General features: G+C 36.9%; 1 protein-coding gene and 1 long non-coding RNA gene across 8 annotated transcripts in view; one reads left to right on the top strand and one right to left on the bottom strand.

Annotated features, from left to right (window-relative positions):
- LOC147909275 (uncharacterized) overlaps nt 1-27608 on the top strand; it is a 308493-nt gene that overhangs the window by 233520 nt on the left and 47365 nt on the right. The gene's annotated exons all lie outside the window — the stretch shown is intronic.
- Nucleotides 1-27608, bottom strand: part of LOC105153914 (Transcriptional-regulating factor 1) — a 432031-nt gene that overhangs the window by 227459 nt on the left and 176964 nt on the right. For 6 of the 7 annotated variants that reach the window (XM_087407003.1, XM_011069054.2, XM_087407002.1 and 3 more), the window contains one exon: nt 17908-17970. In XM_087407003.1, coding sequence (XP_087263129.1) covers nt 17908-17970 — 63 coding nt within the window. Of the gene's footprint in view, nt 1-10256; nt 10476-10975; nt 14371-17907; nt 17971-27608 lie in introns of those variants that run through there. The other variant, XM_011069053.2, reaches the window with a different exon arrangement.

The raw sequence follows: 27608 nt of genomic DNA on the forward strand, positions 1-27608 counted from the left end.
TTATCATGAAGCAGCCACTCGCGGGTTAATAACGTCGCCCACGACGAAGACGAACTCGTGGCTGTGGACATTTCGCGCTTTCGAAAAATCTCAGAGAATTCGCCACTGCCACCTAGATTCCGTGATTTACATTTCACTTAACGAAGATCGATGTTACCGGGGAAACATACCTCATTTTTGTCCGCCACCATACCCGAGAGATGCGATGAATTAGTAATTCCGTAAACTGAGATTAATTGAAAATAGACACTGTGACATAGTCTAAACTAAAATAAACCACTTTAAAAAAATTCTCACTGTAGTAATGTTGATATTAACCAAAACAATGAGAATTATATTATAATTAGATACCGTATGGATGTTAAATCCACACCAGAGATGTAAATCTACACCGATATTTTTTACAGTGAATGAACAAAAGTATATGTATATATATATATATATAAAATTCACGCCAACATTTCATTGTGCCAGAGTTGAATTCAGTTTCTTTAGCCAAACAAGATATTTCTGCGATCACTTTCCTATGAAGTAACAATCTCACGAACACTTCACACATCTAAAAATGTCCAAGTGGTTCATGTTATGAATTATTTCATTCGCTAATCTAGATCAACTTTGTACACCGTGCGTTGTCACGACACGCTTCGTCTGTTCTCGCCTCCTCACATCGAGCTAACGCAATGATTGAGCGTAAACAGACGCAGTGCGAAAGCACGTCGTGCACAAATGCGGCCGTGGAAACGTGATACGCGTTACACGTGGCCGAATCACGCGTGGGCGAAATAGTGGAATGTTCGCGCGTCGCCTCGTTTCTGTTCCTTTCTCAACGCTCCTTTCTATGCGCGTCCTCTCTTTCGTCACTCTACGATCCTAATCGAATCTAACTTTCTCTTTTTAAAAATCTCCGATTTTTGTTCAGATTAAACAATTAAAATCTCAAGTTAAAAATCTAAAAATTAGTGAGGGACAAAAACGTGGCGATCATTCGCAAACCTTCTGATATGCTTAAAGATAACAGCCGTGAAAGTCTAAAAAGCGTTGTCTAAAAATTCGGCTTTGATTTCGTTTATCATCAATTTCGGATAAAAATTTAATTAAAAGTTTTAATTCAATTTTAGTTTTGGCCGAAAGTTAAAAAAAATTTCGACGCGAAACTAATTAAGTTATATAATAAACATTTATTACTTTATTTTTAATATTTAATTAAATTAATATTAAATGAAATTTATTTAAATATTGAAATATTTATTCCATTGATTTTTCAAAGGCTTGTTTAAAAAATACGTTTATTTTGTCATTGAGATAATATAATTGTGATACTATGAATAGTATAATAACAAACTAGAGTGTGATAATATTGTAATACTAGATAATAATATATGTAATTATTGTTTCAATAATTGAATTATGACCTATCTATTTATGTAAATGGCTTCTTTTTTAGGATCCATAAAAGTTTCGATATTAGTTTCAGTTGAAATTAGAAAAGATTATTTTGGTCGAATTCTACAATTTTATACATTACTATTCCAAATAATAATTCCGGTGTGGCTGGATATAGCTCGTCCTGACGTAGGCAGCTTGGTCCTCGAGAACGAAAGACGGCATGAGATAGCTGCGAGATGCAAATCGTTGATTACAAATTAAAATTGGTCCTCGAGCCCAGAAATCATGAAGTGACGGAGGCGCGACCGGAGGCGCCTATTTCATTTTAGAAAATTTAAATTCAAATCTAGCCAAATGCACAGGACATTGCGTTCAAAACGCCGCTTACATTGTACATATACATACACACACACACACACACACACACACACACACACACACACACACACACACACACACACACACACACACACACACACACACACACACACACACACACATATATATATAAATAGATACATATAGGCAAGTTACGTACATAGATTCGGCGTGTCGCTGGCAGTTGCGGCGCACGACCGCGGAAAAAATCATAAAGTACACGAAATGCAAAATGCAAATGCTGCGCGACATTCACGAAAATGGGTAAAAAAAAAAAAAAATCATACGAGATGTATATCCCGCGCAAAACGCGCGATGCATCGGAAACCTGCACCATGTTACTCTCTAGTTATATCCCTTATTTTTATCCGCTATTTTTTTCCTTCTTTTTTTTTCATTAATAACAGACGCGTACACGCGTGTGTACACGCATGCGTTGAATTACGCCTGATAACCGGAATCTAGATTTCATTACCATAAAGCCCACTCTCTGCATACCGATGCGAATTCTGTCGTTTATACTAATGCAGCCACTGGGAACTAAACATAATGGACCACACGGCCATATTTTTCTTCTGGCGAAAAAAATAGCGTAAAAATACCTCAATAATACTACCGACGCTCAGTTGAATTACTTAATTAACGACATGTCGTAAGGCAACAAAACAGCAACATTGTTAAAATTATAATATTACTGTCAGAGTTACATTGCGTTAATTCCGTGCGAATTATGACGTTGTAATTTTACAACTGAAGTTATATACGTCACAGCTCCTCAGAGTTAAACACAAGTTTGCCAAAACAACGTTGTAATTTTAACTTAAAACCCAGAACTCCGGATTCTGGAAAGTCGTAAATCCATCAAAATTATAACATTAACAATAGAGCTAAGTGCCGTAATCCTATATCATGACAAACTCGCGGAGGCGTGTGCTTCCATCATCGAAAGCATCATCCGGATCAGTCTGACACGCTTTCGCAAAGACACGACACTGTTCCGAGGAATTCGAAACACGTGGTGGGTCTGCAGTTGTAGTCGTAGTCGTAGTCACAGACGCGAGGAAAGTGACTTATTGTGTCTCGGACGATCATGAAAATGCACAGAGACGTAACGCATGAAATGCATGACCGACACTCGGCGGTCAGATTTTGAGGTTTAATGGATCTTCCGCATTAAAATCTCGCCGCGACTGACATAGCACATAACAGACGTCGTAAAACATCTCGCCAAATTGTGTTTAAGTTTTAGGAGACGCGGCATGATGATACGTCAGTTCGTAAGCATTTTCTGAGTATCTTTAATTAAATAACAATAAATACAAAAATATATATAATTACGTTGAAAAAAATTGTTATAATTATTTTGCTCGTCTTATTTCATTCGTAATTATACGAACCTTCTCAATCTGTCAAAATTTTTAACAAACCAGAGATCGCGATATTAAAATTATAATATATTGTTCAATATATTATTCAAATGTACAAGTTTAAGATATATGAGAATATCACCTTTTTTGATTTCTTATATTATTGTTTGTCGGTACATTTTATTTTAGTTTAAACAAAATTGGAATCAAGAGCGAAAACTTGTTTAGTGGAATAACTTCTTTATTTATTGCAATATTCGGGAAGAGCCAGCTAAACCGTAATGTGGTTTTCACATTGAAATCGCTCTCGAGCTGGCATAACACGTGACAGTTCAGTAGTAAAACATTTCGCGGTATCGCGTTTAAGCTCGGTGAGGCGCGGAGCGCTGCGTAATTTCACATTAATTCGTAGGTATACCGCGATAGGAATAATTTTATCGGATGTAACTATGTACTAGCCGGAAGAGATAACGTCTGTAAATTAGTAATATCATTAATTAACAATTTGAAAAATATAATTCTTGTACTATATCCTTTGTATGTACAATTAATATGACTGGTGTTCTAAGCGATATTTTCTGGTTTTTTTCTTAAATATATTTTATTTTACAAATTTTATCTTTTTTATCCTTTTTTTATTTTAAGTGTTTGTCAAAATTATTTGTTAATAATTAATGCAATAAATAGTAAAAAAAAATTGTTTCTTTTTCTTGCACTAAAAGTTAGTCCAAATTTGTAAACTAGTGTTATTATCTTAAAATACTAATTTGCCAAGTTTGTTAAAACAAGACATCACTGAGATGTAACAGATTATCTCATAAAGAATCAATTTAATGTATTCTTGGATCTGTGATATTTTGTATATTGCAAGAATCGTCAAATATTTTAAACGAAATGAACAGAACGGACGAATCCGAACACTTGCAGTTATTTTCAAAATCCACAATTATAGTAATTACAATCATGTTGACTTTTTGCTTAAAATGCACGACAAGCAACAATGAATCTTGGCAAACGAAGAAGACATTTGGCAACGACATTAAATACCAAAAATACATTAAATTGATTCTTTGTAAGATAAACTGTCACATCTCAATAATGTCTTGTTTTAACAAACTCGGCAAGTTTATAAATTTTCGATTAATTTTTAGTGCAAGAAAAGAAAACAACTATTTCATTCAATGTATTTTGGGATCCGAAAATCGAATCTGCCGTTCAGAAAATTTCCATCAGGCCGAATTTTTAAGACGTAACTTGTTAATTTATAAGATAGCAAAATGAAGATTTTCAGAATTTGATAATAATTGAGAAATGTTATTAGGAATATTTGGATGAAAAGGAAATGTTGAGCGATCACTATCTACCAAATTCTAATGTGTGAAGTTCTGTAAAAAACCAAAATTAAACACACTACCTTGTTTTTTAATATTTCAATAAAACTTCAATATTAGAAAAAATATTTTTTTTATATCTCAAAAACCTAATGAAAATATTTCAATGACAGATTCGAGGTCGGCGTTAAAAATTATCTTAGAAAGAGTCTTCATATCGTCTTTTATAAAACTTTGTCAACTAGTACAATTTTATTTATTTTAGAATTAATCAGATTTTTAAAAATCGATAAGATATTAATTATATACAATTGTACATAAAATATTAATTAAGTATATATTAATTTGTACATAAAATATAATCAAGACCTTGACCTAAAATCTCCCCGCTTGAGCAATATTTTTCATTTTACATTTTAATATAGAACTTTAATTTATTCTATTTTTTCATGCAGTAAATTTATAGAAATTTCCCAAATGCCACCGTTCATATCACATGAAACCAATTTCCATAATCCAATTTCCAACATACGATTTCCACGTTCCTAACACATTAATTGTTCTTTCTATGAGTTAGACGAGTTTTCGAATTTTGTTTTACTCGCAAAATATAATTACCTGTTTTACATTTTCATCCGCAAAGGATAATTACCCATTTTACATTTTCATCCGCGAAATATATATACAAGTTTTACATTTTCATTTGCAAAATACATTTACATATTTTACCTTCTTTTCAGTAAACTGTATTTACATATTGTGATAAGGCATGTGTATTATAAATATGGTATATCTTTTCGTAAACTACCATACAAGTTGCGGATACAAACAACACACAATTTGAGTTGAATTTCAGTCTTGGCGGCAAAGGAACGAATCTCTAAGTGGAAGAAAGAGATAACGGGAGAGAAAGGGAAGTCAGATAGAAAGAGCTTTCGCAAATTCGAACCATATGGACGATCGTAAAGGGGCGACGACTCTGGTCGCCCTCGTGAATTCGGCAAATGGATATTACTGACTGGGTCTTATGCCCTGCTAGCTGTCAGTAGTCGATGTTCGTGCACAAACAGAGGGAAACGAGAAGAGGGAGGGAACAAACGGCGTGGGTGAGAGGGAAAGAGAAGAGGAATGAGGGGAATGAAGGGGAATGAGAGACGAGGTTAATGGAGTGGAAACAAATTTAAAAATCCTCCCTGCAGGGGTGATTCCTCGTGCGGTTGTGTGCAGCAAGAGCTCGTGCAGCAACCCGCGGATATACGCGCCCACAGGTAACTGCAAATGCAAGTTACGGCGGGGTAACTATGTATTTACGGACCTGTGTATACGCGAGAAACAAACAAGCCGGTCGTTTCATGTACACGTATACTTCCGCTTCTCGCCGGTTCTCTCGAGGAACATGGTATCGCCTTGTCTTCGTTTCGTCGCGCAAACAATCTTCCGGCACGAGCGTTACTGAACGATAACGACGACAACGACGACGAAGACGGGAGAAACGGCGACAACGCCGTTGCCCGAGAAAATTGCATTCGTAAGTATTATCGCGCGCACGTGTTTTCGGAGGTAGATCGTAATAAGCCGTCGGCGTGTCGAGACGCAAACCGGAAATGCAACGTCGGTTCTAAGGAAAGACAGCGAACGTGCAGCAACAACAACACAAAATTGCATTGTGAATTTGTCGTAGTACGTTGTATGTACGTAGTACATCGGACGGGTTATCGTATTGGGGATTTCATCTTGGAACAATTCCACGACGGAAATAAATCTAGATAATGGCAGAAATGCCTTGCTGACTCTGACAATTCAAAGCAGAAATCGATCTATTTTTATCTTATTCTTAAAGTATTATAAATTAAGAGTCTACGAATATTTTTAGTGTACAATCATGTAGAATGTAAAAAGAAAGAGATCTTAATAAATTTGTACCTTTTACATTTTTCTATAGCTATTTGTAAGCAATTTGAAATTTCTCTAAAACATTTTTTTAAACATTCTATTTGACTTTCACCAGTAGCTGCTTTCCCAATAAGAAAATCAGGGACAGAATGCTGTAAAGCTTCATTATAATGTAATTCCAACAATCCCCGCATTCCGCGAATACTCGGTTCCAAGAAGAATTCACCGAATGTTTATAAGGAACGGTAAAAACGCACTCTCTACTCGCTAAAAATGTACAAACGACGCGACCAAAATTCGTTTCTAGTAGCAGCCGCCACGCCGAAGAAATTCTCAGACAAAGAGGGGGCTGAAGGAGAGAGAGAGAGAGAGATTCAACGAAAGAGAAAGAATCATTACGGAGGAAGAAAGGATTATGCCATCGAGTTTCATTCTTTCGCGAGAAAACAAATGGAAGACCTAGAAAATGGAGCTCACGCGAAGGGATGCAGAGAGGAGACAGAATGAATGGTCGTCGATCGGTAGCTCGGCATTGCGCCCACCATATTGATGCATCCTCGCGGCCATGCCAACTTTAATATAAAACGATTTTACGAGCCGAATAAAAAAGCCATTAATCGCTTCCGATTGGATCGTCGCGAGGGTAGACAAATGATGTATAGGCGGTCCATGGCTTAACGAACAATAAAGGACTCTCGCGGGGAACGCTGGCGATAGGTCACGGCCTATCGTCGTTGCTCCTATCGTTATTGCGTATATATTATTCATCATTCTGAAAGCGATCGACAAGGGTCCACCGAAATACATATTATAACGATCCAGAGAATCTCGAGGTAAAATATACGGGAAATTATACTGACGATGACGCTTAATCTTTCAATGTCTATAATAGTTCTTTGTTCACCATCAATGTTTTAAAAATCGATCCAGATTTAATTTAACTCTCCGGAGCTGACGGTGAGTCTATTGAACCTACTCAATTATATTCTTTCAAAGTTGACGGTCTGTTGAATCCATTTAATTATATTCTTTATGTTATGTCTACAAATTTAAATTATTGTTATCAAAATAAACTTAATATTCATTCTTTTACATAAGTTACGTCATTTGGATTCTTTGAAATTATTATAATTAGGGTAGTCAATGTAAATTAAATAAGTCTCACAACGTCAATTACTGTTTACAGATTTTGACGTCAGCTTTGGAGAATTAAAGTTAAACTAAATTTTAGAGAAAAAGAGAGAGAGAGAGAGAGAGAGAGAGAGAGAGAGAGAGAGAAAGAGAGAAGAAGAAGGATTCTTTATTAAACGAGATAGAAATTTATTTTAACTTATATAAACTTTCGTTTTTTATTTCCGTTGTTTGCAAATTCAGTTTCTTTTAGTATTATGCTTAAAGTTTTGAACAATCAAAGAACCGTAGTTTATCTTCTGTTTAAAGTATACAGCAACATAAAACGTACTATTTTTAATACTTAAGATATTATGATAGATCTCTCTCATCTCAAGATTATCCTTATTCCCCGTCCGTATGCATAAGTTAAACATCGTATCTGGGGCAGACCCACATCAAAGAAAAGCGATGTTTTATCGGCGCGATAAAACATGGCGTGGCCGCATACGGAAGAGGTTCTCGGAGCAGAAAAGGAACGATCACTGACCAGACAGAGTGGAGTCAAGGGAACGACATTGTAGGTCCCGGCAGACACGACCAGGAAGCACATTACGCGCCAAAATGGGTTAAGACTTGGAAAAGCACAACGGTTGTTTTGGTGAAGGTTATTTTCCGGGCGGACGATCTCGTCGACCTATTGTACTTTAGGGAGATACTACCCTCCCGTTTAAGAAGACGTTATAGCGGTCCTTCTGCAGAATGCGCCGGTCATATGGTAGGACATCGCGCGTTTATTAGACAAATATGTCCAGTCTTATCCCTCGATTACTATTTGGATAAAATACGGAGGTCGTTTGTGTTTCACTATGTAGCAAAGTTTAAGCTAACCGACGACGAGGTTACTTTGTCAGAAACATATAGTAGATGAAATTTCATACAAGATTACATAAGATCCCTTATTTTTCGAATTAAGTAATATATACTTATTAAGATGCCACCATCTCATTTAATAAAAATTATATTCGATAAAATGAAGATTAGATTAAATTCAAGCAAATAATTAATTATGACCGATTTATTTAATTTTGAATAAAAAAGTGTACGACAAAAATACTCACGTCGCGCGTACCAATTTCAACCAAAGTCTAGGATTTTCTCAGTTACGTCGTTTAATTCGAAATAAGATTCGGTTGAGTGGACTAGCGCTTGATTGATCGCGGGAATGAGAAAAGGGAAAACGTCACGTGTCTTCCGGGTGATGATATAATGACAGATCGTGGTGATATGAAGTGGAAGAGCGGAACATCGAAGGAATGATCCTGACAATCCCACACACTCGTTCCCGTTAAGAAAGTTGTCTCGATGGAATTCACATCGCGCGATCACTACGTCATTCACATTTTGCGAGTATAAGTTTCTTCATAGATGTGTGTCGATTCGGTTCGTCATAGTCTCACGACGACACGCGATATTCCGATCCAACGCGGTCGATGATATCATAAGGTATATTAAGATGTTATTGACGCGCTAGTATTTTCCGCGAGTGCATCGTCGCGAATCACAGACGTTGCGTGCAATTCTGTTTGCTTTTGGATTACGCAACATTGTCGTGATGTCGACGGTATATATATTATACTCGGCTATGCTCGTAAGAGACACTCAAGCCTCAAAGGAGTAGCACTTATCTCTCTTGGAAATAAAGCAAGAATGTTTGAACAGAAACATATAGGGAGAAATTTACCTTCTTATGCAACCATCGCGAAAAAAATATTACATTGTTTTGAAATATTTTCATTTTCCTCGTTTCTTATCTACTTAAACTTAACAATATTCAAAAGAAATTTGTGTGAAAAAATCTATCCTTACACAACGTAGAAAGAACTTTAATAAAGTATCTAAAAGTTTAGTTAGCTGCAGATCTAAAAATAATTTTGTTGGATCATCAAAATAATTATGTAAGACGTTCAAGCTGGAGTTGTTAGAATGTCAAAATTTCTTGCAGTATTATTCATCATACTTGAAATTCCTACGTAATTAGTTTGATAGTCCAATTAAACATTATTTTCAGATCTATTTAAATTTTTAAATACTTCAATAAAATCGTTCTTTCCATACGTTCGCCTTCATACAATAATCCCGACAGCCAAACAAAAAAATTCAAATATACCCCGTAGAAAATCTATAACGTTACATATATATTTACGACGTAATCAAATTGTTAGATTCGACTTCTTACTCGTTGTAATTATAGGTGAACGAAGCAGTATACGTTTGTAGGACGCGGCTGTAATTTATCATCGGGTGATGCGTCATATTCTATTCCATTAAGAACACAAGTCGGTGATTACATGAACAATTAGCATCAAATTAATCGACGATAAGAGTCACGAACACCCGCACGCACGCACGCACGCACGCACGCAATTAGAGGCATATACAACCTTGAAGAACAGTGGACATCCGTTTAAGTTCGTACATAGCCCACGCACGTATGTATTTCGGTATACGCGTTTGTTGAACGAACGTTAGTCATCCAATACAGAGAGAAAGAGAAAGAGAGCGCGCACGCGCGAAAGAGAGAAAAACAGAGAGCTAGAGAGAGAGGGGGGAGGAGGGGTCTCCGCTTTTACATCGGTGACGACGGATGAAAAAATAGATAGCATTCCATCCGGGCCGTCTTCCACGTGGGATAGAAGACGTTGCCAATGATGGAGGGAATTTTTTCGCACGTGCCACGGAATTATCAATATATATATATCTGTATATATACGTATTTTCTCTTTACCTCTTTCGACGCGGTTAACGACGCTCAGCAGCTGTCGACAATCGCTGGAATGGACGACCTTGTGATGTCCGCACGAATATATGGATAGTTAAAATCGCAACGGCAAGTTAGATGAGCGCGCGGCTGCGAACGTCGCTTTTAACCCGCGTGACGATGCGGCGATCGGAGGCGGCTTGGAGATATTACGTATCTACGCTTCTCGGAAGTGACATCGTCATTCTATAAAAGACGAGGAATGATTTAACGTACGCAAAATGCGCGAGCAATAAAAACGACAGGTGGAAAACGAAGCATATAATGTAATTAAGTAACGTATAATCTCGAATAAAACGCATAAGAGTTATGTCTTTTTCTCTAAAAGGATCCCCGCTGGACCTATTTGATTTATTGTAAATAATTCGTTAATCTTATTTAGATCTATTTGACTTAAAATGTAATTTATGTTTTTATTAACATTTTATTTAAAAACTTTTTTCTCTAGCACTTCACAACTTTGTCAATGTCTCTTTTTTCTATAAAAATTTTATTTTCTATTTTTTAAAGAAAAACTTTTTAATCATGTTGACCTAAATAATATTATCGTACACTAAATTTGAATAGATCAGCAGGGTTGAGCTTGATATGATCTTTACTGATTACGATAACATTAAATATCCAAAAGTACCCTGAAAACATTTGGTAACATTACACAAGTTCGTCTAGTTTTTAGATTTTTGTACTTTTACGCATCTGCCATGTCCATTCACTTCCTGATTCCATCGAGAGGCTCCGGCGCGTTTCGCTTCACCGATACTCCTATCGGTATTCCGTTCCTCTTCACAGCGTGTCGTCGGGCAACAAAGTCGACGGCATTAGCCAGGTGCGTCCGTTCCAGTCGAGATAATAAATCCCGCTGTTCCGGATCCACAATGTCGAGGAATAGTCTGCGCGCACTCTTGCTTTCCTCTTTTTCTCTCTTTCTGCAAGAAAGCGACGTTGGCGGCGTAGTTCACTTCGCGGATCTCCCGGCTCCTCCCGCGGAGTTCGACGTACGGGATAATATAGAGGCGAAGGGAGATTTGCCCTCTCCCGAATGGATCTTGCACCTGGGTCCGTCCCCCGAGACCGCCGGCGGTCGATTTCGCAAGCATGGGAGGTAGAATCGACGGCGATCTATCTAACTGCCTTGTTGTCCACGTACACAGAGCCAACCATTTACGATGTCGTTGTCTCGCGCATCCCCAAATAATTTACAAGTCCAATACATCGGATTTTTCTTCCAAGCTCGAGCAATTGTTTTCGTAATTTTAAGAGCCGAGAAGCATCGTAGTCACCCCTTCTTAAATCATGATGGCTATTCCACATAAAATTTAACGGCAAATTCGATGCACTGGTGCACTAGCAGATGCATATTAAAACCATTCTATACTGTTTGAGTGTAAAAGTGAAATGCAAAATTTGGATTTATAAAATACATATTTTATCTAACAGCATAAAAAAGTGTATAGATGATTTCAGAGTTTAATTGGTTTCTATATTTATAGTAAACTGCATCTTTATGTTAATTGATGTATACTGTGCACATTGAATGCATCAAATTCATATTAATTATTATTTAATGTATTATTTAGAATATTTTATTTCACATGCTAAAATATTCCAATCCTAAATAAATTTTACTTAATCGTATTAATTTTCAAAAAAAAATGATACAGGAACTATTTTTTATATTATATTTTTTAATGCGATATTTGAGAATATTTTAATTTCCATAGAATAACGATCAAAGATCACAATCTAAAAGTCATGTTTAAAGAAAAAATTGTGTCTTCATTAAGCCGCCTTAAAAAGATATCATCCGCACAAAGTTGGTCCATGAAACGCGTTTGAAAAAAAAGAGGTTGAAAAGAACGACGTAGCATATCAAGCAATATCACGTCACTTTATATTATGTTTCGTCACGTCATTTCAGAAAATACACGATGATTTTAGTTCGCGGAAATGGATAGTTAGCGGAATGAAACAACATGTACGTACAACTTGACTAAATTTCTCTCTTTAGTATATTTTCACGTAATATAATATATTGCACGTGACAAAAAGTAAAACGCGCAATTATTCATCCGATCGTGAAAAATTTATACTCTTTAAATTTCTTGAAGTGAAATCTCACTTTAAAAGAGAAAAATATTGCCACTATTGAAAAAGAGTGAAAATATTTGTACTCTTGAATAAGAATAACAGATGTTCATTCTCTTGGAGTGGGATTTCACACTTTTGGAGTGAGATTCACTAAAAAAAAAAATTTCTTTCCTTTGGAATGAATCTCACTCCAAAAGAGTCAAAATCTGTCATTCTTATTCAAGAGTGCATGTTTTCATTCTTTTTCGATAGTGGCAATATTTTACCTCTTTTAGAGCGAGATTACTACTCCAAGAAATTTAGAAAGTATCGAAAATTTAGAAGAAAATCCTTTCCCTTTCTTGAAGAAATTCAGCGTCGAGTTTTTACTAATTATATAGGTACTTATGCAATTTTTGTATAAACCGTATTCGTATGTACCGTTCGAATTTTAGGATCGATCGAAGCTCGCGAAATGCGTTCTTTCCTCTTTCCATGTACGACTTCCACGACGCAAATTCAAAATAACCTCGGAAAATGCAACGTCTCCGGGAGTGCACTCTGAATATAATATAACTCCCCGCGGCGGAGAAGCTTTTCTCCTACTTCGACGAACCGACATCTGACTTCTCGTGTATCACAAAATAGAGAACTGCACCGAAAGTTTCATATGTGCTCGTGAGGCTCGCGGGCAGATTTCCGTGTGGCCCTTCGTTTGAAGTGGTCCCGAATCCCATTCCAACAGTCAGTTTCGGTCCAGTCCCACATAAAGTTCAGGACAATGTATGCAGATGCGTTGGATTTATAAACGATCCCTACATGCGACTACTTGCAAATACATCGTTTTCCCAAGCTTAGCCCGTATTCGCCCTGCGCAAGCAAAACTAATCCTCAGAACGCATTATCTACGGTCTTTACCTAATTTAAAAGTCATATCCATTTGAAAGTCAGAACATCGATACTGCGTACTGCATAATCCTGTATCGCAAAGTATTAAAAAAAACCTTAAAGTATAAAACGTAAAAAAATAACTGGAAAAATATATAGATCTCGATAAGTTATTCTTAAAATTAAATGTATACGACAAGAATAAGACTAGTACTCCTTATTTCTTACCAATCAAAGTTATCATATTTTTAAGTTTAGACCGTCGTGAGACAGGTTTAGTTTTACCCTACTACTGATGATGACTAGTCAGCGATATTAATCCTGTTCAGTATGAGAGGAACTACAGGTTCGGAATTTTTTTTTCACGCACTCGATTTCAAGCGGCCGATGGTGCTCTTTTGCATTTCTCCATCACAGTTTTAAGCCCTCTTTAAATTTTATCAGTAACATCAAAATAAATAGTATTTCATTGTATAAACAATGAGAACAAGAAGAAACAGATAGATGAAAACTGTAGACGAATGAGATAATACTTGATCTGCGAAAACCATCCCAACGTACATCTCCGCAATTATAGGATAATTTCCCGCAAATCTGTAATTAGTATTTCTAGCTACTCCATCCGTGTGTGTCAACGAACCAAAGGATAGCTTGTTACAAGCTGACATAGATATACCTTTATTCCACGCCTGCGGTGATATACGCTCGGATGCTTTTTAGGGGGTAGTGTACAGTGATTCAGCTGATGCGTATTATGCACACAGTGCGCGTCTCCTGCACGGCTAGCAAAGCTCGATCAACGACGCCGCTGATGCGCGACGCAGCTTGCGTAACGTACACGCACGCCGCAACGCCACGCCACGCCGGCTGACCCACATGCGTGGTCTTTATTTAAACTGGTTTCCTCCTTGGCGTCCTTTAGACTTTCGTCTGTGCTCCGGTCGCCGGGTCACCGGATTCGAGCACGTCATTTTCCACGAGACTGCGTGCAGCTCGGGAAAGGTCGGCTTGTATACATATTTGTGTCTCGTAAAAAAATCATCCCGAGTTAGTTTATGATTCAAGACGACGTTGCGTGAAGAAAATAAAAAGGTTTCTCTTACAAATTTCTCTTTTTGTAATATTCTTAATATTTCTAATAATTTTCTAAAGAATTTTCTTTTTTTTTTTTCTAAGATTTAATAAAATAAACTTGTAATATTTTCTTTACGAGATACTTAATATATATACTATCATTATTTCATCTTTAGTAATAATTTTATTGATAACATTTTTATTAATTTTACTGAAATTTTTAGAATGATGTCACAAATGTCTTTTTATAATAATACATGATGTTAGAGAAAAACGACGGAAGTAATTGCGGAATCATCTCTTTGCGTAGACCACGAAGTGAAGTTCGAATTTGTTCACGGTAGACTTATAGAACCGCGAAAATTTCAATTGCAAATGCCTGTCGACTTTGATACCGAAGGGAATAACGAGCTCCCGAGACGAGCGTTTTTTAAGCATCAACGCGATCTCGTCGAATATTCTTGTTTCTCAAACGTATGTAAAGTTTGAATAATACAGCACAGAGAAGGCGAAGAGGTAGCGCGCAAAAAGGAGCAACACGGAATAAAAATGCACCGTTACGTTTCTATCGATCGCGGCACTTTCGTACCGACGTCGTAGACAGACTTCGAGATCTCTTCAGAGTAAAAGTAACGATACAGAGCTATTATTTATAGCAATAAATATACACATTTATTTTACATAAATTCATTTAAATGTTAATGTGACGAAATGTATTTCATCTAATTACATTTTAATATCAATCGCAATTATTTTTTTTTTATTTCCTTCATATCTTATAATCTTCTTATATATTACTACATTACATCTTTACAGTTATTAATTTTTACACGACAAGAAATTGGCGCTTAAACAATTTTATTTTTTTAAATGGGGAGGGGGGGGGAAGAAATTTAATAAAAAATATTGAATTATAATAAATCTTATTTAAAAAAAAGGTGAGATTTTAAAAATATATCTTCATCCCCTAAAGATTAACATGATTTTCATCAAGATTTTTTGATTGCAAACTATAAGCAATTGCGAAAAACATTATCGGAAAATTCTAATCGCTAATCTTCATTAGCACTTGTCTCGTGTCAACTTTTGTTCTGATTAGCATGCATATTACTTAAAATATTCAAACGCAGATCGGATACTCCTCTCAATTACGCTCGCGTAATACTATAGATGTACTCAGACAACATCGTAATACGAGCGCGCGTATCAGATTTCGCATCTCCTAATCGAACGAGCATTGCAAGTGTTGCTTTATTTCTAGCTGTTTGCACATCATAAGACAACCTGCTTTTGTATTATGAGGTGGATAGTATAATTTGATTCTGGAAAAACGAGAGATACTTTCCTTTCGTCAAGCCACTCACTCGTCCAGAATTTCCTCTCCTTACGAAATGCGTATAATGGGACAATTGCCAAATTTTACGACTACTTGAATATCGCATTATTTATTTTTATTGTGTCAAATACTATGATGGGTATCAATAACTTATCGAGTTTGAAAAAAATTATCAAATGATAATAACATATAACAAACCCTATAGAATTTCGAAATGGCAGTCTGCTCTCATATATTTTTCCACTTTTTATCATATCAGATTATTGTCAATATTAAGTAATTTGACATTTGTCGTCAACTAACTAGTTTATGTTAAGCATGAATATTTCTCAGACTCATGCGACGGACATTTATAGAAGAATGCAAATTCGCAACGTAATCTTCGTGAGTAATCAACGCGCGTATTCCCGCGAGACTCGATGGTGCTACAATCGATATACCATTGTTGCGAGCAGTGCAGCAGGTCGTAGAGACAAGTTCGTAACCAACCGGGGTTGTTCTCTCTCGAGAAGACGCGGCACGAATTCTCGGGATTCTGCCACGATGCATGCGGCCGTATTCCCAAATCGATCGCGACGGCAATGGCGACGGGAACGAGGGAAAAGGGAAGCGGAAGAAGCATCCGGTTGAATTCTGCCGATCCGGTTCTCACTTCGCCGAACAAGTGCACGAATTCCGTGAGGGTGGTCGAAAACCATGAATATACCGTATGTTGGCGTATTCGTGTACAATTCTCAGGGGAAGACGCGCTGGTTCTCTTCCTATGTAGGAAGCTCCACCGTCGCTTCGCGTGTCTCACCTTTCACCGACCTGAGCTGTCATGTCGTTATCATGCAAACGGTGATTTTCTATGATTCATAATGTAACGTATCCGAACGGGTGTCGCAAAGCTCATGCCTAACTCCAAAAAAGAAGGATGAACGACGCTCGATTAGAGGGAAGAAGTTTTGATTCATTGCGCTCACAATGCGATATGAATATAAATCATCGGACGGTATTGTAAGGAAGAAATGAGACGAGTTGTCGTTTCATCTTGTCAAACCGCGCATTTAACTCTATCTAGAAATGATTTATTCTGGTAATACTACATCCAAAGATTGTCTATTAAATCAAATAAACATTTGCATTATTTTCATTTCAGTTATTCTAATTTTAATATTTAATCTTACATTTGATGTATTTTTTAGAAGCTCCGTTTCGTGGAGTAATTTTACAGAGGAGATTAAGAACATTACATTTCATCAACTACATTTTAGAGCTATTTAATCTAGTTTTAAGGGATTATTCTAAGATTTCCGTATTCATATAGATATATCGCCTCATACATAAAAAAACTCCTTTACAATAAAGATCATACTAAGGATGTATTAATTTCTCAAGTCCAAACATACATGTACATACATGTGTTGCACATATAATACATGTAATAAAACATATAAAGCTATACAGTAAATTCTATTCAACAAACGCGACGGTAATGTAAAAAGGATTAACGAGCGCCGTTCTGACCGAAGAGAATGAACAACCTTCGTCCCTTAATCATAACAATACCAAATGTTAGTCGATGATAATTGTATTAGGACTGATAAAATACTAGGCTTGCATCCTCTGGCTTCCCAGTTGTTTGTCGAGCCGAAACGTCCCGCCACGCAAACATTCGCGCAGACCGTACAAGCCGCTATCTTCTTTCCCCCAGGAAACTACGGTCGCGTGAGTAGCATTACGGGATTATTAGCGGATGGAAACTCCGCAAGCGGGCTCTCCTATACTAGAAACAGTTGCCTACATATTTGATGAACAACGGCTATATAATGAGGCTCCCGTTCCCATCACTCTTTCTCGTTCCCCTATGGTTCGTCACGTGAGAGTGTGAAACCATTTCAGAATCGATACTTCAGCATCAAGAATATCTTTTCTTCAAGCAACTTTTCGTTCAAATTTATAATATTTCTCGTACAATAAGTGACGCGTTGAGAAATTCAAATGTACACCACAATAACGCGTAACAGAGCAAAAAACGATATTTGAAGTAGTAAAAAGTTCTCTTTACGTTGAAAAAGAGAAGAGCTTCCTGCTTCGTTGGTCACAACTTGGTCAAATACGGTCATGGCCATTAACGTACATTATCGGTAAATTATTCGGTTTACATAATTTAAAACGGATGCAACCAGTTGATGTAATATCGAGTTATTAAACGAAGCGATACTGTGCGCATTGCTTTTATCGTCGCGTATTAATTTAACGTTGGCTCACCGAGTTAATGGCTGTCATGCTGCTAACTCGACCTGGATCTGTGTCCACTAGCCCGCTGTCACTCTGTAACAGAAACAGAAAGATAGCAATTTAGAGGATGGGAAAGATCGATAATTTCTCCTACTGCTGTTTGCACTCGAGCTAAATTTCGTATAAATCACTCTCACACGTTAAAGCGCGTATTCAGATTCGTAGAAATGAAAAGGAATTATTTAGAGATCCTTTTTTTTTTTTCATACCGCAGTTTATGTGTTTTCGAAGCGTAAAAGCAAATACACAATTTCCGGATGCAAAATTGCAAGCAGGGCGTATTGTTAATAATTTCGAAAATGCAATATTGTGGAAAGTGAACAGCATTCATATATGAAAATCATTCGCACTGTGGAATCCCAACGTACGTAAAAGCCGAGTGCACTCCACCATCCGATGAAATTTTCTGTAATCACTCGCCGTTAGAACTCGGTTTCATCAAATGTATACTGTTTTTCCATGTTATTGCTTCGTAATGAATTAATCAAAATCAAGTTTTATGTTTAAGCAGATATAAAGTATATTCAAAAATTAAAATAAAATATTAACGCTATATAAATTCATCTCTCCGTCCGAATATTTTAATACGTATCTTTCATGTAAATAAATTCTTATACGGGCGTAAAAATATCTCAAATTTCCATTCGACTGTGTGGCTCGAATTACACAAAGTATCGCGGAAATGCGATATCGAAGCGGGTATAAAATACTTCAAACAAACGCTCTCGTCGAACAGAACTTTCGAAGGTTCTGTGGCATTTTTCCTCGTCGGTCAACGCGCTAAACATTCTTTGCACTCCGCATATCGCATTTTATGAATGTCTGTTTCTTTCATTCGCTAGCCTGCGGCGTTTCAATCTCCCGAAGCTCGCCAGCGAAGCGCGTTTGCTCAGATTCGTTCGTGAATTTTTAACATCCGATATAACCGTTCCAGTCATCGGTCACTCTCGATGGATCTGGATGGCGGGATCCGAGATTACCGAGATGGAAATTCTCTAGAAAGAAAATGACGGCGAGTCGTTTGAGCATGTCGGACAAGGGAGGAGTACGTTGACGATGACGGCGACGACGACGTTGAGAGAAACCGAGAAACTGGCCTCGTAGAAGGTGCAGCGAAGAAATAGTACAAAGGATGAGGGCGGCGATGGCGGTGTCGGCTGCGGAACCGAGACGAAAGAGCCGACGTGCAAATGTCGTTCTGAACTTTGATCGTAAAACAGCGGCAGACTTCTCGGGTGGGTGGAGCATCCGTCTTGAACCACTGCCAAATCGGTTAAGCGCGAATAAATTTCCGTGTCAAACTTCGTATGAACGAAGGAGCCGACGGTTCCTGCGTGTCGGGCAAGGTTGGACTTGTGCTGCCGGAAATGGAACGGAGAGTTCTAATGTCTACGTGAGCAAAGAGAACGTGAGATGAACTAGAAAAAAAAAGCGAAAAAGAAAGGAAGAAGTATGTTGTATCAATGCTCGCTGATAATATCGAGTGTATTATACTATTATAATATTATGATGAAAATACAACCCAAGTGTAAGATCGTCTCTTTTAATAGTTCTTTTACGATCAATTAATAAGTAATCTTAATTTTGCTCTTAATAACCGAGATGATAAAAATTAAGATTACTGATTTATCCACGTGATATGTTAAAAATATTTAAAAAATTCTAATAAATTGTAATACTCTTAAAAATTACATACAAATCTTCTAAATTGGAGATGATTGAAACCCCTATTCTGTAACTCTTACTGATAGTATCGGTTATATATACCATGTATGCAGTGATTAAGAGTTACAGAATAGAGACCTTAGTATTTTATCAAAATTTTATCAAATAATTAAATCTCATTCATAGAGCATTTCATTCTAAATAAAAAAATCTGGACAACAATATCAGTGTATAATAAAAATGCAATATGTGTCTCTAAATAATTAATCAATAATTTGATTTATATTTACAGTTTTCTTAATTACTTTTGGTAAAATATGCGCTATTTTTTGTAGAATAACCGGCCATATAATAAACGGTAATAAAAACCAAAAGCGTAGCATAGCGAGAAATTTCCCCCGAGTCATTCCATCTCGAATAAAAGCTCAACTTACATATTGTTCTAACGAGCAGAGAGCTCGTGTATAATGAATAAACAGCAAACGCAGACGGGAGTTTCGCGCTACGCCATTACGCGCCAACGTTGCGAAACGCGCAGCAAAAAGACGTATCTGACTGTCAGTTTGTCTAACAGAGGCAGACGAAGCGTAACCGAGGTATGACGAAGATGTAAAGGTGTCGTCCCGGGATGCCCGAGGAATACAAAGTCGCAGGCTGTAGCGGCTAAAACGAAACGGCGAAAAGTCATAAAACGTATTATGACTGCCTCATAATTTACAGCGAAGCGACCCGCGCGAAATCGCCGTCGACTTTTCGCGACCGGATTTACGACATGGAGGAGCAATGTCTGCATGCACATTGTTTCGCTATGTAGTTTTTACCAAGCGACAAGAATCCCACGATAATCAATTATCGAAATAGTGTTTGAATAATAAAAAGAACACTTTAATTTAATGTATTGTGTCAACTTTGAAACCGCATAATATTATTAAAAAAAAAAAAAAAAAAAAAAGAACAAAGATTTTATTCAATTACAAAATATTCATAAAAATACCGTAGAATAAATATATAAAAGTAAACACATGAGATGTTAATTGCATTATATAATAATCTCTTACAATTTCCATGCAATTTCATTACTGGTCACACTCATCACATTTCCATAATGCAATTCGCAATAATGATACAAGTTTAACTAGGTACTATTCGCTAATTTACTTTAATTTCATGGACAAGATTACGTATTTTTTGTACACACGCGAGAATTAACGTTTTGGCAGGTTAACGCGTGAACATCTTAATTTCGACGTTGTTTGGAAAGATCGATTCAACAACGATTCGTCTGGTAATCCTACGGTCAGGTCGATTATGCACCGTCACGAAGCGGAATGAGAATTCTAAAGCACGTCAACGCATGTCGAGCGACATATAGCGAACGCGAAAGGTCGTCAGAGCTTCATTACGCTCTAGCTCGACAGCCGGGAGGGTCAAAGTTAGGCGAATGTTATTAACGTTCTACCTAAATCCCTCAGCTATCCTCGAAAACGCGGCGCATCGAACACGGAAATGGGCACGATACATGAGTTAGGCTAACGGAAGATGGTTAGAACATAGTGCGTTCTCTTGCCCTCCCTCTGAATTTGCGGATATCCGTATATCGGATATCCAACATTCGCGGGCCTCCACATTCGCGACGATTTTGATAATCTAAAATTCCGTCCGGCAATTCAACTTTTTAAACGAATGTTCTACCATTAATAAAAGTGTAACATGCGCGATATAATGTGACATCGACGCGCGATAAAATTTAGCTCGCAAGATTTTGGCAATGATGTGCAAAAAAAAAAATGGCAATGATTAATTTAGATCACCGAGCGCAACATTCGTAACTACACGGTGAGTCTGAATTAATCGCACATTCGTGAAATGCGAATCATTCCGGATTGCTGCAAATGAATATCGAGTAACGCCGTACAAATCTCGTTGGCGGTATATCCAATATTCGGAAATCGCGTTTTCCGGGTAACGAATTATATGATGAAGCAAACATTATAGCGTTCAATATTGCACAACACTCTAATACGTGCGGAAATAAAAAGCTTCGTTAGAACGTTTATAGTCAGTTTTAATGAACAATCAAGTTCATCAAAAGTATTAATGTATAAAATATGTAGGAATTAGTACAATTATTGTTAACTTAACAGTCATGATTACATGAACGAACTCGGTTCGTTTATTCAACCGAGTCGAAACAGTTCTCACAGGAAGGAACGAGAACGTGAAGAGCAAACTATTGCCTGCGACCATTTTTCAATATTAAAGAGGCTTTAGGGATGATTTAAATAAGCTCGAGAAAGAGAGCTTGGCGGTACGCGACCTGAAAAGTCGGACTTGTTCGATTTATGGCAAGACGCCGGAGACAGCTTAGAGTCTCTCTCTTTGCGCGCTCGCATTTAAACCTCGTCCTATCTCTACGCTGTTTCTCTTTGCTACTTTTCCTTGTACCACCTCATCTCTCTCCTTTTTATCGCTCTTAAGATCGCAGACGCGAAATCGTAAAAACCGAAGTTTATTGACATAATCAAGATTGATCAAGATTGTTGTTCCGATAAGGAAATACGACTTTGTCCGTTTGTTCGACATTTGACATGTATCATATAAAACTAAAACTTCTTTGATCTTCATACTTCATATATAACGCTTAATTAAGATTTATTTAAGCTTTGTATGATTAAAAAAAATGTTAATTATATCGATAGGATTAAAAAAATTCAAACATTGACGAAACAAAATTCGATCATACTTTTTTTTAAATAATATATCTCCAAATTATTTATACTTTAAAACAAACTTATTGTAAAACAAATAATTTCAAAATATTAAATTATAAAAATTATTGAAATATTATAAAATTCAAAATTTATTATAAAAATTTTATTATAAGATTTAATATCAATATATTTAGAAATTAAATAAATAATCTTTTTCAATTATTGCACAGTTATGCTTATGTAAGAAGACAACCAAAGAAATATCTTCTGCTAAATCGATCAGCATCGTCTTGAAATTTATGAGAAGAAAGTCACGTATAGTAAAAACTTTTTTCAAAGTATTGACAAAAAGAATACCTTTTCAGCAAACGGAAGTCCGAAAGGTTGACTAATGTCCAGTCGATAGCTATATTCAAAAGGCAAATGGATGTGAAGTCCGCGATTATTCACCGACAATCTCTCGACACGCGCCGCGGGCGTTAAAAATAGGGAAAGAGAGGGAGAGAGAGAGAGACGCAAAGGCAGCGAGTTGTCCGACATCGTCGACATCGGATAACAAGAAGCAGGCCAGCGAGAAGCAACATGATGAAAAGTGGCTCTTCTTCTCCGGCTGCTCTACCATGTTCTCACAAGCGCTCTTTAGCGCATAATTAAACAGCTCCGCGTCATTCGTCACAGACGTTTCGCTGGATTTTAATTTAAAGTTATGATTCATGACAATGCAGCGGAGTCAGCGCAGTTCAGAATGGAAAAGGAATGAGAGAGAAAGAACAGGATTCTTTAGGGTACGAAGAGGTAAAGTTCGGCGGTCGTCGAAAAGAACAAAGTATAAAGAAAAGATGTCGGAAAATGCGAAAGAACGAGAAGAGCACTAAGAAAGAAAAACAGACGTCAGTTCTTTCGAATTCGCATATCAGGAAAAAGTCAGAAGAAGTCAGAATAAGAATAATTCGAGTAGATAAAAAAATAATAAAGTTTCAAGGCAGAATACGAGAAAAAATTCTGAAAATGCAACTGTTACTAGTTCAAAATCCAAATTTTTAATTTAAAAAAAAAATGACAATAAATTCCTGTTATGGATATTTTTCAAACAGCAAAGTTGTGAAATTATTTATTAATCGATTGGAATGTTTTTAAATATGAAGAGCAGTTATGCGATTCGCGAGTAATTCAATATGTACGCTTGAGTGATTCATAAATTAAATATATTAGCGATATGTTACGTTGACACGTTGTCCGATACAAGAGGATATGCAAAAAGCGTAAAAAGGAGACGGTCACATGATGACGAAGTGACGTCAAACATCGCGGCGATTCGGACATTGATTAACGTTTCGTAAAAGAGCACTGCCAAGCTATCAAGTTCTTCGAGACGAGACTTCCCGAGGCTAAACGTGATTGATCGATTCGGGAAACGATTATCGACGTGTCGCGAGACGTAAGAATGAGAAATCCACTTTCGGCCACGGCCATAATTAACGGCACGTTGCCTACACATACGAAACACGATGATCGAATGTCGAATGATTTATTATCCAATTACGAGTAGTCGGTATTCACGAATGCGAATCGGAAAGCGCGCGCACCGAAATATATCTCGACGGGGTGCAATTTGTTATCGCAGCTATTCTCGGGTTCGGCAATGCTAAAAGTTTTGAGGTCATTGCGCGCGAAGACATCGAGAATTCTGTCGATTCAACTGTCACTTTCAGCGCTTCGCTTTGCTTTATTTTTAATGTGCCGTTCGCTTGCCAAGAATTCGGAAAGTACTACCACATTTTTCTTCTCTCGCGCAATTTTTATATCATAGAAAGAGCGGACAAGAATATTATTACTGGGCGCGGCGTCAAGTAAGAGCGCGATGATAGGCAACGCACTTGTGCAGAGGCACATCCACGCAACACGCGTAAAAAAAGTCCGACAAGTAGAACGAAGTTGTCGAGTAGAAAAGTTGCGGACTAGTCAGCCAGCCAACGCCGTTGGTCGTTGCGTAACGAGTACGAGAAGCTTCTAGCGTGATTTCTGTCGAAGTTTCAAGCCCTTACAACGTCGCGTCGTAAATCCGTACCTCTCTTAGAACCAACTTATCGTAAGTCTAAGAAATAAGACTTCGAGTTTTATGTTATTGCACGATAAAATTTATTTAAAGAAAATATCCTTCAGGACATAAAACTCGCTTCCAAAGAAAATATTTTTTTCCCATTTTTATGCTTTAAAAGATATAATTAATATATTCTTACGATTATAAATCATTAAAATGTATCCACAACGTGTGTTAATTTTACCTTTTACGATTAACAATTTTAAAGTGTTTTGCAAGTACAAAAAATAATGTAAAGAGAAAATTTATTAACATATGGTTGTATCGTTTATTTATTTCAATAGCTCAACTCCGTTGGGACCATAAAAGTTAGTTTCGAAACATTTTCTGGATTAAGAAAGTACTAATCTCAACGTTTCCGACGAGCTTCGCAAAGTTCGTACTTCATATTGTCAGAAATTTAAATTACACCCTCGAGTGTACGCCGCCGAATGAGTATAGTTCCCAAGCAAAAAACGCGATTATCCTGTGCTGACTTATTAGCCCGCACGCGGAAGCAAGGCAAGTCCTACGAAAGCACGTCTATACGAGGACACGGAGTTGTTGTTAGTATGCTGTTGTTTTTATCAATCTCTCTCTTTCTCTCTTTCTCTCTTTCTCTCTCCCCCACCCCCCTCTTTCTCTTTCTCTCTACCATCGCAATTCCGTAATAAAGCAACCCAGTCCGTTAACGAAGAGAAGCCTAGAGAAGCGGTGTTTCGCCACCAACTTCCGCGCACTGAGAATTAATTTTCCTCCTCGGATTCTAGTTCGTATAGAACGAGAGGATCCCGTGGGTAGACGATTCCGGAAAAGCGAGCATTACTTACGCGAAGACGTAGTACTGCTAGCCGCGGAACAACGGAACAATGAATCACGACGGACACCAAGACGAACTTGAGAGAAGCGTTCCCTTTCCGTCTTACGTGCGCGCAACGATGCTGCTCATTGTCATGTTAATAACGTATGCATAGTCATCGATCATAATCATGCGCTTTCTCCGGATTTTTTTTAAGCATTCTAAACTGAGTATTTTCTTAACATTTTGTTTATACATATGTATAACACATGTCGCATATTATGGCCTAATGTAATAATAATAATAATTTTATTGAATGCAGCGGTTAAATATTATAATATATATCATTCATAAAAACATCTTTATGAAAAACGGTTCATTATATATGTAGCTTACAAGTCTCTTAATAGAAAAAAAGAAAACTTACAATTTAATAAAATTAAATTGAAAGCGTGAATATTCAAAATTCTTGTAAATTTTAAACACACACACACATACATATATATATATGTAGAATATTTTTTTGGCATATCTTTCTTAAAACTTGCAAAAACTATTCACACCTTTAACTTGATTTAAATTACATATATATATATATATGTATCCTCTTTTGCTCCTTCATTTGTCGTTTAAAATCTCGGAAACTTGTTGGCAAATTGTGCGCGAGAACTCGACTGCCGCGTGTCTAGGTGAAATGTTGCATTTCTTCCGGCTACCCCCATCATCCTAATGCGCAAACGGTGTAACGCTGCTGGCTATAGTTTGCCGATCCGCGAGACACGCCCGCGCGCGGTCGGAGGTACTAAGAAATTACAGTCACTCGTAACGAGAGCGGTTTGTCGACGTATAGCAGCAACAAGGTATATCGTTCCACCGCCACTCCCGACATTCAATTTAACTTTTAACGCGAGTCAATAACACGTTTTTAGCACGCGATTAATTACGTAGCATTTACCGTGTCTACCAATTACTAGCGGTGATTATTTGCGTTTAATCTGCTCGACGGTAATTTCGAGTGGGAATGTAAAAACTATATAATTGAAAGTAGCGAATTAATCCCCAATATCCGCAAATACAGAATTGTGCAAATACAAAACTATAACATTTACCTAATGATGATTGGTTTGTGAATCGATTAAACGACTGGATATCTAGGACGAAAGAAAAAAAAAAGAGAAAAGAAACGTGATGCCGTATTAATGCGGAATTGCTTCAAAGCGGCAGTTACGCAATATAAACTGTGGAATGTCTGATAGTAATTTCCGCATAAAACTGCCCTACAAAGTTCTTAAATTCGCTCTTGGAGCACGACGGGGTGGTGTAATTAAATAACGAAATTTTCTGCGTTCCGGACGCTTTATTACAAAATTCCGCTAATAATTGCCAGATATTTGAATTCACAATTTTCCCCTGACGATTCATAGTAATCAAATTAATTTAAATGCAGTCGTTGATTACAAAAAAATTGTTTGATATTAAATACTACGTTTGCAGCTAATTAAAAAGCTAGTACTCAATGTCAAATACATTCATCATTTACTCCGTAATGCCTCACTTGCAATCTTTTTGATATTTTCGTAACTTTCAATGTTATTCGTTTCAATGTGATTAACGAGTTCATACAATACAACGAAATAAAAAAATATAACAGTTACAAGAATCTTCATTGTGAAATTAATATTCAATATAATTCCACAATTAAAAGTCAACAAAATGAAAAAATGTGTCGTTTGCAGTCATTAAAATAACGTATTAAACATTGCCATTTAATAATAAATTTATAAAATTAATAATAATTAATTATATTTTCATTGTAATATAAAAGTAATATGAAAGAGAAATCATTCTAATTATATATATTATTCATCAAATTAATTTCGATATATTGCTCTTCATAAAATTTATATAAAAAAAAAAAGTAAATGGTTTCTTTCGTTCAAAAACGGTGGTCGATTCCTCTAAAGCCCGGTTAGTTTCTAGTTTCTGTATCGTTTCGAAATACGTACGACTGTGACCAAGCCGATCGTAAACGTCGACGTCGACGAAGCTACGACGCGGAGCTTTCAAGCGACCACACATTCGCAGCGGCGCGTCATTCGTCGAAACGACGACGAAGTGGTCCTGCACCTGTTCAACCTATAATTCGACGACGTCTGTGTGCGTTCTCTGCAGCACCGTGGCGACAATATTTATACACAGGTGTGCGCGAAATACCACGAGTGTTTCGACGATGCGTCAAGCGAATATCGCGCTGCGTCTACGATTTCGCAATATAAAAAAATAATCGCTTTTCACAGAAAGAATCGATTGAAAATGTGCGCATATGTTAAAAATAATTGCGTACTGCTTTGTAATTTTAATGTTTTATTGTTGCGATACGTGAAAAAATTTGTATGTCGCAATTTACAGTAAATAT

This window comes from Acromyrmex echinatior, chromosome 6 (assembly GCF_024713525.1).
Source record: "Acromyrmex echinatior isolate Ae372 chromosome 6, ASM2471352v2, whole genome shotgun sequence".
NCBI lineage: Eukaryota > Metazoa > Arthropoda > Insecta > Hymenoptera > Formicidae > Acromyrmex > Acromyrmex echinatior.